This window comes from Macadamia integrifolia, chromosome 11 (assembly GCF_013358625.1).
Source record: "Macadamia integrifolia cultivar HAES 741 chromosome 11, SCU_Mint_v3, whole genome shotgun sequence".
NCBI lineage: Eukaryota > Viridiplantae > Streptophyta > Magnoliopsida > Proteales > Proteaceae > Macadamia > Macadamia integrifolia.
In genome coordinates, this window is record NC_056567.1 from 24,842,019 (window position 1) to 24,856,993 (window position 14,975).

General features: G+C 37.6%; 1 protein-coding gene across 1 annotated transcript; it reads left to right on the forward strand.

The window, feature by feature from the left end:
* Positions 1 to 7,672: 7,672 nt before the first annotated feature.
* LOC122092828 lies at positions 7,673 to 12,090 on the forward strand. Its single transcript, XM_042663121.1, has 7 exons — positions 7,673 to 8,317; positions 9,457 to 9,597; positions 9,726 to 9,839; positions 9,939 to 10,112; positions 10,495 to 10,610; positions 11,632 to 11,716; positions 11,813 to 12,090. The coding sequence occupies exons 1-7, from the start codon at positions 7,799 to 7,801 to the stop codon at positions 11,816 to 11,818; spliced, it is 1,155 nt and encodes a 384-aa protein (XP_042519055.1). The 5' UTR covers positions 7,673 to 7,798; the 3' UTR covers positions 11,819 to 12,090.
* The last annotated feature ends 2,885 nt before the right edge of the window (positions 12,091 to 14,975 follow it).

Here is a 14,975-nt window from a genome sequence, read left to right on the forward strand (position 1 = left end):
CCTTTCAAGTATCTAGGTATCCACTTCACTGCTTCCTAATAAGTTTTACCTAGACATGACAAATATCTGCTAACCACACTAACAACTTGTGAAATGTCAGGATGAGTGCAGACCATAGCATACATAATGGAGCCAATTGCACTAAAGTATGGAACACGTGACATATACTCCACCTCTTCATCTATCTGAGGTTATAGAGCAGCTGAAAGTCTAAAATAAGATGTAAGAGGAGTATTTATAGGTTTAACATCTTTCATGCCAAAACGATTCAATATCTTCTCCGTGTACTTTTGTTGAGATAGCCATAGCTTTCCTACTTTTCTATCCCTCTTGATCTCCATACCAAGGATCTTCCTTGCTGCTTCCAAATCTTTCATCTCAAATTCAGAACTTAATTGTTCCTTCAACCTATTGATATCATTCTTATCTTTTGTTGCAATCAACATATCATCAACATAAAGTAGTAAATATATGAATGACTCATCAGAGAGCTTTCTGAAATAAACACAACAGTCATATTGACACCTACAGTATCCAAAATTAGCCATAACTGAATCAAACCTTTTATACACTGTCTAGGAGATTGTTTCAAATTATATGGAGACTTCTTTAACAAGCATACATGGTCCTCCTTACCTTTAATAACAAACCCTTCAAGTTGATGCATATAAATCTGTTCTTATAGTTCATTATGCAAGAATGTTATTTTCACATCAAGTTGCTTCAACTCTAAATCATGCATAGCAACTAAAGCAAGTAGGACACTAATAGAGTTATGCTTAATAACATGTGAGAAAACATCATTAAAATCAATTCCTTGTACCTGACTATATCCCTTTGCAGCAAATAATTTTCTTTCCTATTCTCGACTTGACTAGCTCCCAAGTCTAATTTTTATAAAGAGATTATATCTTTTCATTCAAGGCAATCAATCATTTTGTATAATCAATTGAAGTAACAGCTTCAGAATATGTTGTAGGCTCACTATTTTCAATCATATCTGTAATAAACAATACGTAAGCAACAAATTCAGCATGCCCATACTTTTGTGATTGTCTAATATTTCTCCTTGGTCTATCCTTGGCAATGTTGTCCTACTCTTCTTCTTGATTCTCTTGAGCATCATCTCCTTCAGTATAAGTGGGTAGCTAAATTGAAGTAGATTGTGCTTTGTTCGAAGATGAACCACCAATTTCAAACTCCACATTTTCTCTAGATTCTTCTTAACCTTCTTCACAATGAACATGAGCTTCTTTCCTAGGATGCAACATAGCAGATTCATCAAAAGTAACATCTCTACTAATAAGAAATTTTAGTGACTTTGGATCATGACACCCCAACCTGTATCTCTTCACTCCAGATCCATACCTAAGAAAAATGCATTTCTTGGCCCTAGGTTCCAACTTCCCTTCATTCACATGTGCATAAGCAGGGCATCCAAATACTTTTAAATTAGAGTAGTCTGCAGGCTTATCTGACTAAATTTCTTCTAGAGTCTTGCACTCAATATCTGTGCAAGGAGATCAATTCACCAATAAGGTTGCTGTGTTAACTGCTTTTGCCCAGAACTCCTTGCCCAATCCTACATTTAATAACATACACCTTGCATTTTCTAACGATATTTTTTTCATACGCTTTGTCACTCCATTCTGGTGGGGTGTTTTAACAACTGTATAGTGTCTTGTAGTACCTTCATTTTTGTAGAACTCATTAAAGTCACCTTCACAGAACTCTAAGCCATTATTGGTTCTCAACCTCTTAATTTGTTTCTCAAAAAAATTCTTCTATTGTTTGAAAGTGATAAACACTTTATTTTTATGCTTTAAGAAATAGACCCAAACTTTCCTAGAGAAATCATCAATAAAAGTAAGCAAGTACCTTGCACCAACCCCCTTTGAAGCAACCTTGGAGGGCCTCCATAGGTCTGAATGAATGTAGTCCAAAGTTCCATTGGTCCTATGAATAGCAGTACTGAAACTGACTTTCTTCTACTTTTCAAATACACAATGCTCACAGAGCTCCGTTACTCTTGTACTCTGGCCACACAACAAGTTCCTTTTACTTAATGATGTCATCCCTCTTTCACTCATATGGCCTAACATTATATGCCATAAATTTGTGACATCTGATTCAAACATAAATGATGAAGCTGCTGCAACAGACCCAGTGACTGTAGTACCCTGCAACACATACAAACTACTAAAATTGATTCCTTTCATCAACAAGAGAACACCCTTGGTAATCTTAATGACACCACCTTCAGTTGTATACTTGCACCGATTTGAATCAATACTGCCTAAACTGATGAGATTCTTCTTCAAATCAGGGACATATCTGACATTAGAGAAGGTTTTGACAATGCCATCATACATCTTGATATTGATCATTCTCATTCTAATAGTTTTACAAGAAGCATTATTTCTCATCAACACAACTCCACCTAAAACTGATTCGCATGCGAAAAATCATTCACAATTGGAGCACATATGGTAGAAACAACCAGAGTCAAGAATCCATTCATCCTGTGATATGACTCTATCATCAGTCACCAAAAGCATATCAGACTCACTCTCATCTTCAGCAATACTAGCTTTTACAGAATCATCTCTCTTCTGTTGATTTTGGGCGCCGCCACCTACTTTCTGCTTATTTAAAAGTTTATAGCATCCAGATTTAATACACACATTTTTCTTACAATAATTGCAGGTTAAATTCTTATGCTTAGATTTTGATTTAACATTCTTTTTATTATCATCTAAACCCTTTTCATTTGTTCTCCCTCTAGCTACCAAACTAACACCATCAGATTTATTGGTAAACGTCAACTCATCATCAATCTTCTACTTACTTTACAGATTCGTTTTGACATCCTCAATAGAGATTGTATATCTACCATAAATTATGGCATCCCTAAAATGCTTATATGTTGAAGACAGAGAACATAACAATAAGAGAATCAAATTTTCATCTTCTATTTTAACATCTATCATTTTCAAATTAGTAACAATAAAATTAAACTCATATATATGAGATTTAATAGAAGTACCTTCACCCATATGAAAAGTATACAGTTGTTGCTTCAATCTCAACTTATTAGTGAGGGATTTGGTGAGGTAAAGATTCTCTAACTTCACCCATAATTTTATAGCCGTTTCTCTGAGAGAACTTCTTGTAGAACATCATTCGAAAGACACAACTGAATAGCTGAAAGGGATTTATCATCAAAATCGTTTCAATCATCATCGGACATAGTTGCAGGTTTCTTCGCCTCCCAAATAGGGTTTTCTTCAAACCCTATTGTGTAAGAATAGCCATCATTCGAACCTATCATAGACTAAAACTGATGTTTCCGTCGAACCTATCAATATCATATTTCATTGAAAAAGACATGGATCGAAGTAACCCAAAGTTTTGATATCAATTTGTTAGATCAAACACTAAAAAATATAAAAATAAATAGACAAAAGATCTGCACGACACAGAGATTTAATGAGGTTCACACACCAGGGAGGTATGCTACGTCCTCTGACGAAGAAGAAGATGTTTCACTATGCAGAACAGAGATTACACCCAAGCAGTGATGAGAAAACTCACCTTAAAACCTTAGCTAGAAAAAATCCCCAAAATACAATGACTTTCTCAATAAGGCAACTGTACATCATATACTCCAAGTCGTGGGTCGACCCATTGGGTCACGGTTGAACCATACCATAGCCCCTACACCCCCACACCACCATACGAGATCAATGTTAGGCTCTGGGCTTGGGCCTATCGGCTCAACCTCTCTGCTTTCATCATAGATCTCAGAAAACTTTCCATGGATCGCCACCAAAATATGTCGGATCTGGTCAATCTTGAAAATGAGTCAAGAATTTGAGGCAAACTTAACATGTGCCATTTCACTTTTAGACACCGTTTGATAACGTTTCTGCTGTTTTTGTGTCTAAAAACAGTAGAAACGGCTTTTTACGTTTTCAGAAATAAAAACAGACTTTTTAGTGTTTGATAAACTTGTTTCTTGAAACTTTTTTTGTAGACATAATGCCACTAAAAAACCCAATAGTATTATCGGATGCCCAAAAAGAAGAGAAGGTTTAGTTGCCTCTTTTTAGGTTTAAATAGTTGAGAGATTTATTGGGCACAACAACTTTTTTTTCTTCTCAAATTCGATTCTAGAAACGACAAAACAAGCCGACTTGTTTCGTCAAATTCGTTTCTAGAATTGTAAATAGGTATAAATTTTGATTTATGTTTCTAAAAACGGATGAAACTGAACAACTTTATCAAACGCTTTTTAGGCTCTTTGTTTGTTTTTGCAAACAAGAAAACGCAGAAACAAACCGTTGTCAAACGATGCTAGATACCCATTGTCAAAGTGAATTGGGCCTCAAGAGTGAAATGAACAAGTATTTTTAACCCCACTTGTCACCTACATAAACTCCATCTTATAATTGCATGAAAAAAAATAATAATAATAAATATCCATCTCATAGTATTTTTAACTAACTTTTTTGTTTGAGAAAAAATGATTCCCATCCGACAGTGGGGGATTCTATCCCATGCCCTGTCTCACATTACTAACTCTCTCTTTCCTAATGCGGCAGACCCTAATTGATAAAACCAATTCTCACACACTAACTGGTGTGATGTGGGGAATGTGGACAAGTAGTGTTGTTCTTCTCTTTTAATTTTATAGAAGCATTTTTATCTTACTTAAAGATTCAGGAGTATATGCATTTTCTTTCTTATTTGAAAAATGAAAACACAAAATTATGAAACGAAAAAAATAGAAGTGTAAAAAATTATTTTGTTCTTCAGAAGGGTATTTAGATGCGATTTTGTGTTTATCAATGAAAAAGGAATCGTACCAATCAGAAGACCACGTTGCTTCCCAAACCATTCGCTAAAGATGTTCTCAACTTCTCATGCATCTTCCCATTGGCTTCATGTGTTGGTGTTGCCAACACCAAACAGGTATGATTCTCCCAAAAAAGTTCTATAATAAAAAAAAAGGGATAAAATATGCAACAAAAGACTTATCCAAATACTGGGATTGGAACTTAGCCATTACATCAAACAAATGATGTGGAGAAATTCCTAGACCATGGGAGGAGTGAAGTCAGCATGGCACCTACGCTTGTAATAGAAGACCTTGTCAAATGGAATGGTATAGAAAACCACAGGCCCAGCTATGCCATATGCCTCAGGTTTGGAGGACCTTTCCCTTGTATTCATGAAATAAAGTAAGAGAATTATCTAGAATCGAGCCAATCAAAGAGGAGATACGTAAACAGTGGTAGTTCTCATGACAAGTTGGTTCATCCATGTCCACAAATATTATGGGCCGACACCAAAGACGACCATCACTTGTGGATCCAATAGGTACTGGTGGTTCTTGTTGAGCCACATCAGTTGTTCTCATCTTTAGAATCACTAGTCAGAACTTGGCCCACTTACATTTACATGTCTCTGGGTTTTTGTCTCATACCTTGACTGGGCCGCTCTCTCCCTTGTTGGTGATATCTTGTTTTTATCTTTGAACAGAGAAGCCCATTTCTTAGCTGTGAGGTGTTCCAAAGTTTTTCTTTTCTAGAACTAGGTGGCCTAATCCACCTGCTTTTCTCATAAGTATGTCCTTTCTCAGCCGATGATCCACCTTGGTTGACTTCAGTTTTAAAAAAAAATTAATAATATATATATATATATATATAATATTAGTACACATGCATGGAAATACACAAGACGTCTATCAATACAAAATAGGGTATTTAATTAAATTAGACTCTGAAATTTGACAAGTGGTTAATCTAAACCATGTCCTCTTTATCCAATGATTGGAATGGATACATCATTTGTCCATATGAAAAAATAGATATATTGAGACATTTAAAAAAATAAGAGACTAATTTGGTGAATAACCATGGTTTCTGCATTGCTATTTTAATGTAAAAAATAAATAAACAATTCAAAAAATCTACTGTTGTACTTTACTTAGATAGGGTGACTAATTTCATGGGAAGAAAAATTAGAAAATGTAAGTATTTATTTTACTTTTATCCTATGAAAAATGGTTTATGGTTTTTAATTATGAATATCTTTCTCCATTATATTTAAATACACCCATCTATGTTTGGGCATGGGAATGTCAGACGGAGAGAGTTCTTTTCTCCTAGAGTTGGCAATAGATTTTTTTATCGACCTGTTAATTAATTTTAAATAAAATTTTGAACAATTTATATTAGAAAAAGAAGCTCTACACACCAAGGTTTTTAAGATTGGAATCAATCGAGTCTAGTCTAGATTCCTACTGATCTCAGTCAATCCATATAGGATTCCTAGGGTTCAGGCGGTTTTTGAATGATTTTGGTCAATTCTTACCGAATAAAAAATGCAATCGAAATCAACTGAGGCAATTCCATTGCCGATTTCGGTTACTTAAACCTTGTTCAGACATTTTCATTCAACAAAAAATATCTTCTTAATCAAGTTGTAAGAAAGGAAAAAGGTTTTTTAGTACACCCATTTATGGTCATAAATAGTTTGCTCATTTACTATAATAATACCTCCTACTATTTCCGGATACCTGGATCCAGATCCTCTCCATAGAGCCCATGGACCATAGAGTGATCCCACGGTTGGGAGGACCTGGGCACACTTCTCGAGGTCACCCCAGCTGTGAGATCACTCTATGGTCCATGGGTTCTATGGAGAGGAATACTATCCCTGATACCTTCTCTACACCATCCAACCCTTGATCAATGAATTCTCCATTAACCTTGTTTTGGGTGAAGAGAATTTACCTCCCATAATTTAAATCTAAAGGAAAAAAGAACCCAACTAATTTGGTGTAGGCAACACTAGTGTGTTGGAGCACCTTGAGCACATGGTGTGGTAGTGTGGCCTTTTCGCGTCGATTCGTTTCTAGCATAAGCAACACCAAAATGACAAGTTTTTTTCCCCCCTTATATCTAATAATTGTAGACTCTGGAGAAACAGTAAGATATGTTGGCTCGAGAGAAAAAAGATTTATTAGTTTGGAAGAAACAATATGATATGTAGATTCGACTTGTGAAACATGGAAGAATTGAAATCTTAAATCAAAACACAACGCCTCAACCCACATCAATGCACATCCACTTTCATATTATAAGAAGCATTGAACACGTTAGACTAGTTCTGGCCCATACATGCACTAACAAAACAAAAAATCCTAACACACACACAAAGTATACGAGTCTGACACAAACATAACAAAGCTTTAAAACACTACAAAGAGTAGACATACTACTTTTTCAATTCTTCTAGTCTCCCCGGTGGATCGGTCCCCTATGGAGTAAGGAGGGTGACAGCCCGAACAATGAGCTCTTGCTGTTTTCGAGAGAGCGTATTTTGTTCTAAAAAAAAAAAATACGATCTCGTATCAAAATTGGATCGATAGCAGGCATATGTTCCCAGTTTTACCCTACAACCCCACCCCCCACCCCACCCCCCACCCACACAAAAAAATAAAAAAATAAAAAAATAAAATAAAATAAATGTATACTCTAGAAGCCTTTGAAGGACTTGGTTGGGCTATGGAGTGTGAAAGCCCATCATCCACTTCCTCTGCTGTATTATGGGCCATTCGTTATTTACCAAAACGTCACAGAAAAATCAACTCTCCAATTTGTGGTCCGCGTTCCTCATCCGCAGTGGAAAATTGATAGTCATGTATAAAAACTTCGAACTCTACCGGAAAGATCAGATTGGTTGATTTCGCTCTTATCAGTCGTTTTCTTCTTCCCGAACTCAGCCAGCCATGGCTTCCGTAAATAGTATCGCAACCCAGAGATTTCTTCCCATCGCAACATCTATCAGAGAGTCGAGACCCAGATGCAGTTTTTCTGTAAAGGGTCTTGCTGGTTCGTCTCTGCAAAGCTTCTCCATATGTCACAAATCAGCGAATCCTAGTTTCTTGAGAGGAAAGAGAAGGGTTCTTTTTGTTGGTTCGGCTGCGGATGATCTACATGTAATTCCAGTGCAGAGCAGTGATTTGACGGACCAGCAAGATGGAGTAATAGTTGGAATTGAAAGGGAAAGTGAAAGTGAAAGAGAAGGAGAGAGCGTAAACCAGGTTGTTGGGTTTGCTAATGAGGGACGATTGTCATTCGAGGGAGCTGGAGGGTTCTCTTCTTCTTCGTCCATTCCATCGGAGGGGAAGGGAGAGGAGGAATATATTAATCTTTTGATTAATAGAACAATTAATGCCACTATTGTTCTTGCTGCTGGTACTTTCGCTATCACTAAAATGCTCACCATCGACTGTGATTATTGGCATGTGAGTTATTTCTTCTTCCTTTCAGTCTTTCTATTTCCCCTTTTTGAAATTGAAATTCGTGAACTACTTTTAAATTGTAATTTTCATGTGGGTTCTGTAACGATGAGAATTACTTGGCACACCCAACTCATTATGCATTTTAGTTAGACAGTTCGTGGATATTTATTTCTTTCCTGCCCATTAGTAATTAGTCCTTGGCCTGCTACTGCTAGTACTACTATCACTGCTGCTGGGCTGAAAGAGAAGGGAGAGAGACTAGTTTTTATATTATTATTTAAAATTGTTTCTATACTTCGTTTTCTCCCCTCTTCCTTTCTGATGTGATATCATATGGTTTCGTGATGAGTTTGTTGATTGCTTTGCTAAAACTGTAGATTCATTCCACCCATTCCCCCCCTAACCCGAGACCCGGAGGAATTTCAGTTTAATTTTTGAGTTGGGTCTATTATTGTCTCTGTAATTTTTTGGTCTAATTTAATCTGTCTTTTGGTTTTTTAACGATTTCAATGATATTGTACTTTAGTTCTATTGTGCTCTCCATATTTTATCAGCTGCAATGTAAGAATTCAATGCTGGCTCTTGGTTTTGGTCAAGTGCTTCTTTTTTTTCCCCCTTTTGGACGAATTTATGCGCCTTTTATTGAAAAATAAGGACTTCTATATTTCATAAGTTTTTCTCAGAATAAATTGCTTTTTACTGTTGCTGTTTGTCTTCCTGCATTGAAATTATTTTAGGTTTGGTTAGTCGATTTCAAGTTGTTTCATTCTGCTGTTTTTTGGATTAATCGCTTTTCACAATTAATGATGTTCTCAGATTTTTCTCCTTGTCTTGGACTATTCAGATAGCTTTACCAAAACAGAAAAAAAGACTATTCAGATAGGATTTTCTGCCCATATTCCTTATACCGTTTAAATGCGGTAGAGTTTTCCTTCATTTTAGCGTTATATTGGGTTTTAAAAATGATATTTTTGGTGGTAAAATGGATTAATTTTTTGTGTGGAAGATAAAGATCCTCCATCGATCTCTAGAAACTGGAATCTGGAATTAGTATTTAATGTCATTCCATTTATAAGAAGCAATTTTTTTGGTTGTTTGTTTGTTTTTCATTGGAACTCATGTGCTTTTCTCATGTTCCTTAGGGATGGACTATCTATGAGATACTAAGATATGCACCCCAGCACAACTGGTATGCTTACGAGGAAGCTCTGAAACAAAATCCTGTTTTCGCCAAAATGGTAATAAGCGGCGTTGTCTACTCCCTGGGGGATTGGATTGCACAGGTATGACTTAGTCTTAAAAGGAGAATCTTGTTTCTTTCCTATCTTCTTTTAGTTCTTTATTTTCGAAAATTATCTGATCAGCTTTAGTCTTTGTTACATTGCTTGCTAATAGCCTAATTAATTTGCAGTGCTATGAAGGAAAACCTCTTTTTGAGTTTGACAGAGCGCGAATGTTCAGATCAGGCCTTGTTGGGTTCTCTCTTCATGGCTCCCTTTCTCACTATTATTACCAGTTCTGTGAAGTGAGTGCCTTCACATTTTCTTTAGAGTTTTTATCTAGTTATCTATACTTATTTCTTGATTCTCTTTGGAAGACTGAAACATATTCCTTTGTTGTCCAGGTTCTTTTACCTTTTCAGGACTGGTGGGTGGTCCCTGCTAAAGTTGTTTTTGACCAAACTGCATGGGCAGTAATTTGGAACAGCATCTACTATGTTGTACTGGGCTTCTTACGATTTGAATCTCCAGTCAGTATTTTCAGTGAACTGAAAACAACATTTTGGCCCTTGCTCACTGTAAGAAAAAATCTTCTGATATACCTTTTTGTCTATTTCTGATTTGAGTTCTTCGAATGCAGAACCCTTTAGTAAAATTAAGACTGACTAGGATTCTTGTATTCCTGAGTTATCCTTTGTACGACTGAAGCACGCCTAGCAGGCTAACTTAAATTATCAAAATGATAAAAGTTGTTTATCTAAATTTAGGTTGTTGTTTTACATTTTTGTGACTGTTGAAATGAATCATGTTCAATGTACAAACCCATACTTTGGACATTATATTCTTCTTATTTCAAATCTGGCTATGAGCTTGAATTTTAATCCAGTTTATGTTAACTATTTCATATAGATGCGGAATATGGTGATTAACATATTTTATTTGCTATGACTTGCTTGGCAGGCAGGATGGAAGCTTTGGCCTTTTGCACACCTAATTACCTATGGTCTGATACCTGTTGAACAAAGGCTTCTTTGGGTGGACTGTGTGGAGCTAATCTGGGTGACCATACTCTCAACGTAAGCTTTTGACTTGATTACTGTTGTCAACTTAGTTCCCATTCGGCCACTAACCTCTGTAACAAGGACAAGTTTTCTCGTACACAGCAAATTCAAACCCGATACCGAGGAAGACATCTATTCCATTCTGCTCTTGTTCTTGATTCCATCAGTGAATTATACTTACAGTTTTGACCAAACCCTGCTTATCTAGGCTTACATATTTTGCACTTACATGGGCAACATTTCTGCATGGGGAAGTCAGAGGTCCTCTAAAGCCTTCCATTGGCTACATCCAAATCAAACTGTGGTATTCTCCACAATGAAGTGCATATGTGAGCCTTCAAGGAGGTCTTGGATATACAGTGACCAATCCCTGTTAAAAAAGATTTTCTATAGAACAGATGTTCCCAATATTTCAAGGGACCATTGGACTGAAAGTCCGTGCGCAATCAGACCTTGGGCCTTTTTCCTTGGAAGATCTATTAAAATTTTGAAATATTATCGTCGGACCGGGCAATTGGATCATGCAGACTGCCAACCTTTTTTCTTGAACAATTGAAATTCTGGCCCGTGCTTAAAAACATCAATTCACATCCATCCAATCATGTTAGGATATTCTGTACGGATATCATACATCAAATATTTGATGACATGTCATGATGGGAGTTACAAAGGCTGTAATGTTCTTGGGGCCTGCATGACTATGGAAGCTTCTCTATCAAAACCTATTCTGAGACCAGTGACTTCATGTGTGAACCATTTATGTACCTCCAGCTTATGGTTATGAGATGATGTGAAGAATATGTCAAGTGATGGATGTTAACCATTCTGGCTATGGAGATCTTGGTGGGCCAAAATGTTATGAGTCCTTGCTTCCTGTGTTAACATCTCATAATTGGCCATTTTATCAAATGATTCTAAATCTTGGAAAATAATATGTGGCTATTGTCACCATTCTCATGCATCAGCTTTATCGTTATGGCCCAGTCTGCTTCAGCATAGTCCTTATTCATTCATTGACTATATTCGTCTTCTTCAGTTACTCAAATGAGAAATCAGAAGCGAGAATCTCGGAGGAATCGTTGGAAGAAAAAGCTATTTCGTCCTCAATTGACAATCCTCAGGTATAGCACAGCAACTATGCTCCTCTGATCCAGGTATGATGCGGCAGTACTGCTGAATACTAACGTGTTACTTTTCGCATGGTTCATCTTTATCAGGAGTAAATGAAGTTGGAAAAACTGGTTGAGCTAAAAATTTGAGAGCTTGCTCCTGTCACAGTCTTGAAGTAAAATACACAGCAGGTGGGAAATGCAGCTAGATGAGGGTTTGTGGTTGATCACAGACATTCCATGGAAACTTGTATATTTATCTTGTGTAATATTATCTTACTTTTTCATTTGCATATAGAAATATAGTTTTTCCTTGATGTCAATGATCAAATGTATCTAACAGGTTCTATTTATTACACACATTCGGAAGCAGTTTCTTTCAAGTACTTACCATTGCCTTTGCCCAGTTCCGTTCCTTGATCAAATCTTCCTGTTTCCTTCATCCTATTGTGCTATCACAGGGTTTCATTTCTCTCTCTGAATTCTAGCATATTATCTTCTCAACCGTGGTGACTCCAGTGGAAACTTCACCATCTTGTTATAACCACTGAGCATTGGCATCTTCAATGGCCATTGCCAAAACTGGACCTAATTGGATGATTTAGCTATTCATGACTGCTGTCTGTGTTGCTGAATGTTACGTTTAAATTACTCGCCCAATAAAGTATGGACACGTGGCACCCAGTTGCAGGGGATATACAGTACGCCGCATCTAACCACGAACTTCAGATATCGGGATCACGAGGAGACTTGAGTCCTCTTTGAGTAGCAGAGTTGTACCAGGACTCTATCTACCTAAAGGGGGATAATACCCGAAAAGAGAATATTCCCCGCGAAGGAAGGAAAACATGAAGTATGGAGTCCTCCAAAACCGCCTCAAGCTCATCAAGAGCAGGATGTCTCGTAGTAGGACTCTACATGATATGATCCTATGAGAAGAAACTCGGAAGACAGAACCATGTAAGTTCACTCACTCGCCATTACTCTCTAAACACTGTTGCACGGGTCTCTAACTTGGGCGCCGGAGGATTAATCCTGAAGCCACCTCCGAGCCTCTGCCTTCTGTGATTTTTCAGGACTGACGTTCAGCCTTCTACAGATTCTCGGCAGCAATATTGAATAATATGTAACCCTTTTCCTTTTCTATTTCATCTGACATTTATCTTTACTATATTCCCAGGAGATTGCTTTTCCGTAGCATGTTACTGTGTGGAAGGTTAGAGCAATTTCTTTGGTTTGATTCCTTTCCCCACCTACCAAACTAAGGCCAATCGATCCCAACTTCTCTTTTATTCAGACCAGGAACCATACATCACCTAAAGTTTAAACTTAATGAATGAATGTGGCCAAAGCTCCCAACTTCTCTTTTATTAGGCAAATGGAATGGATCCATAGAGGTTGACATGAGTCATTAGAGGCTGATTTATGGAAGAAACCAGTGGATTAAGAAAAAAAGCTCGAAGTTGAAGATGTGAACATGGTTTCAAAAATCGAATCAGTGTCGGTCTGGAGTCCTAACTGTTCCAATATCCATCCATTTATGCCGTCAAAGGGAAAAAAAATAATAAAACTAGTTTAAAAGGGGTAAATCTGTCTGATCCAGGGCAATTTAGATGGGTATCGATTGAGATTGATCCCGATGAGAATCGAGATTACGAACCTTGAATGTGAAAGGCGATGATGATGAAGATGTCATCAAGAAAGAACAAAACCTTCATGAAGGAGAGATCAATCTCTGAAACCTGTTTGAAAAAGGCAACACTAGTCCACTGGATCTGGCCAATTGGAGACTTTTTCAACCGTGGGACTTTGAAGGGGTGGGATGGAGAAGACACCCAAACATTAGGGAAAATCCTGGCTTACAGAGGTTGTCTAAGAACTTACTCACCCTTACTAACCAAACACTTTTTTCCTATGTTTTTTGAGAAAGTCTTAACAACTTTTTTAACCGTTTATTCCCACTCTAGCAAAAACCCTACAAACAAACACAACCTAAGGGAAAATATCTTTGAATAGACGTTGGAGGGTAGGGGTGTCAACCGGTCGGGCCGGTCCGATTTCGGTCGGGCTTAATCGGGCTTGAAGACTTTCAAAGGCTACACCGTGTCCGCCCATTTAACTAATCGGGCTTAGTTATTGAGGGCATGGTACATTTTATATTCGGTTGGTCGGCCTCAGGCTATAATCGAGCTACCTTAATCGGGCTTTAGTCAGGCCTAAACGGGGCTACAGACATGTTTAATGTTAAACGGGCTTAATCGTTTTTTAAATGGGCCCTCTTAAAATGTGCTCTTATATTCCGGCCCACTCATGCAAGTCCAAAAAAATGACAATAAATCAATAAATAATACCAAATATAACCATTATTCAAAATGTGAACATGTCTTTACTTTTTAGTTTTTATTCTTTAATTTGGGGGGTAAATTAGGTATTCGGTCGGGCCAAGTTGGTGCACAATAGGCCGGTCTCGATCGGGCGTTATTCGGTCGGTCTCGGTCAGGCACCCGACGGCCCAAGTAGAAAAACTGAGACTAACCATTTATAAATGGGCCGGGCTCAAGCCCGACATGTTTAATAAACGGTCCGGGCCGGGCTCAAGCCTGACACGTTTAATAAATGGTCCGGGCCGGGCCGGTCTATAAACGGTCGATCCCGATCGGTTTAGTCGGGTCAGGCCACGAATTGACACCCCTATTGGAGGGTATAGTAGCACCCTTTCTATCTCTCTCATCATCACATGAGACTAGAGGTGTCAAATGCTGGCCCACACCATTAGGCCTGACCGGATAAGTTGGACTCAAAACCCATCGGTTAGTAAACAGTCTAGTGCTGGGCCGAACCTAATTACTAAATGGTCAGCAACGATGTCTAGTGGTAGCTCGATGGATGCCCGGTGAAGACTGATCAACACCACATTTATAGTTTGATTAGCCCCATTTAAGCTAATTTAGCCCGATTATAGGTTGTTTAAGTTCTATTTATATCCTATTAGGTAATTAGTCGGTTTATAGCTCAATTTCCATGAGCACAATTGTTGACCTATAACTTACCGGCAAAATAGGAGTGTGTCAATGCCCTAGCCTACAAGGCCCAAGTACCTAAATGATCAATAACAATGTAGGGCCTTAAATTGGTGGAGACCGATTAACCTTTTAGTGGCTCATCGCCGCCTAATATGCTTCTAGAAAAATCATAAGTAATCAGAATTGTAATTGTACGTACATGTAAAGAACTCAAACATGACAACGATATGATAATACAATATGATGAC

Coding starts and splice junctions, on each gene's coding strand:
- LOC122092828 (XM_042663121.1), top strand. CDS start 7,799: ATGGCTTCCGTAAATAGTATCGCAACCCAGAGATTTCTTCCCATCGCA. Junction 9,598..9,725: donor TGGGGGATTGGATTGCACAG/GTATGACTTAGT, acceptor ATTAATTTGCAG/TGCTATGAAGGAAAACCTCT. Junction 10,611..11,631: donor TGGGTGACCATACTCTCAAC/GTAAGCTTTTGA, acceptor CGTCTTCTTCAG/TTACTCAAATGAGAAATCAG.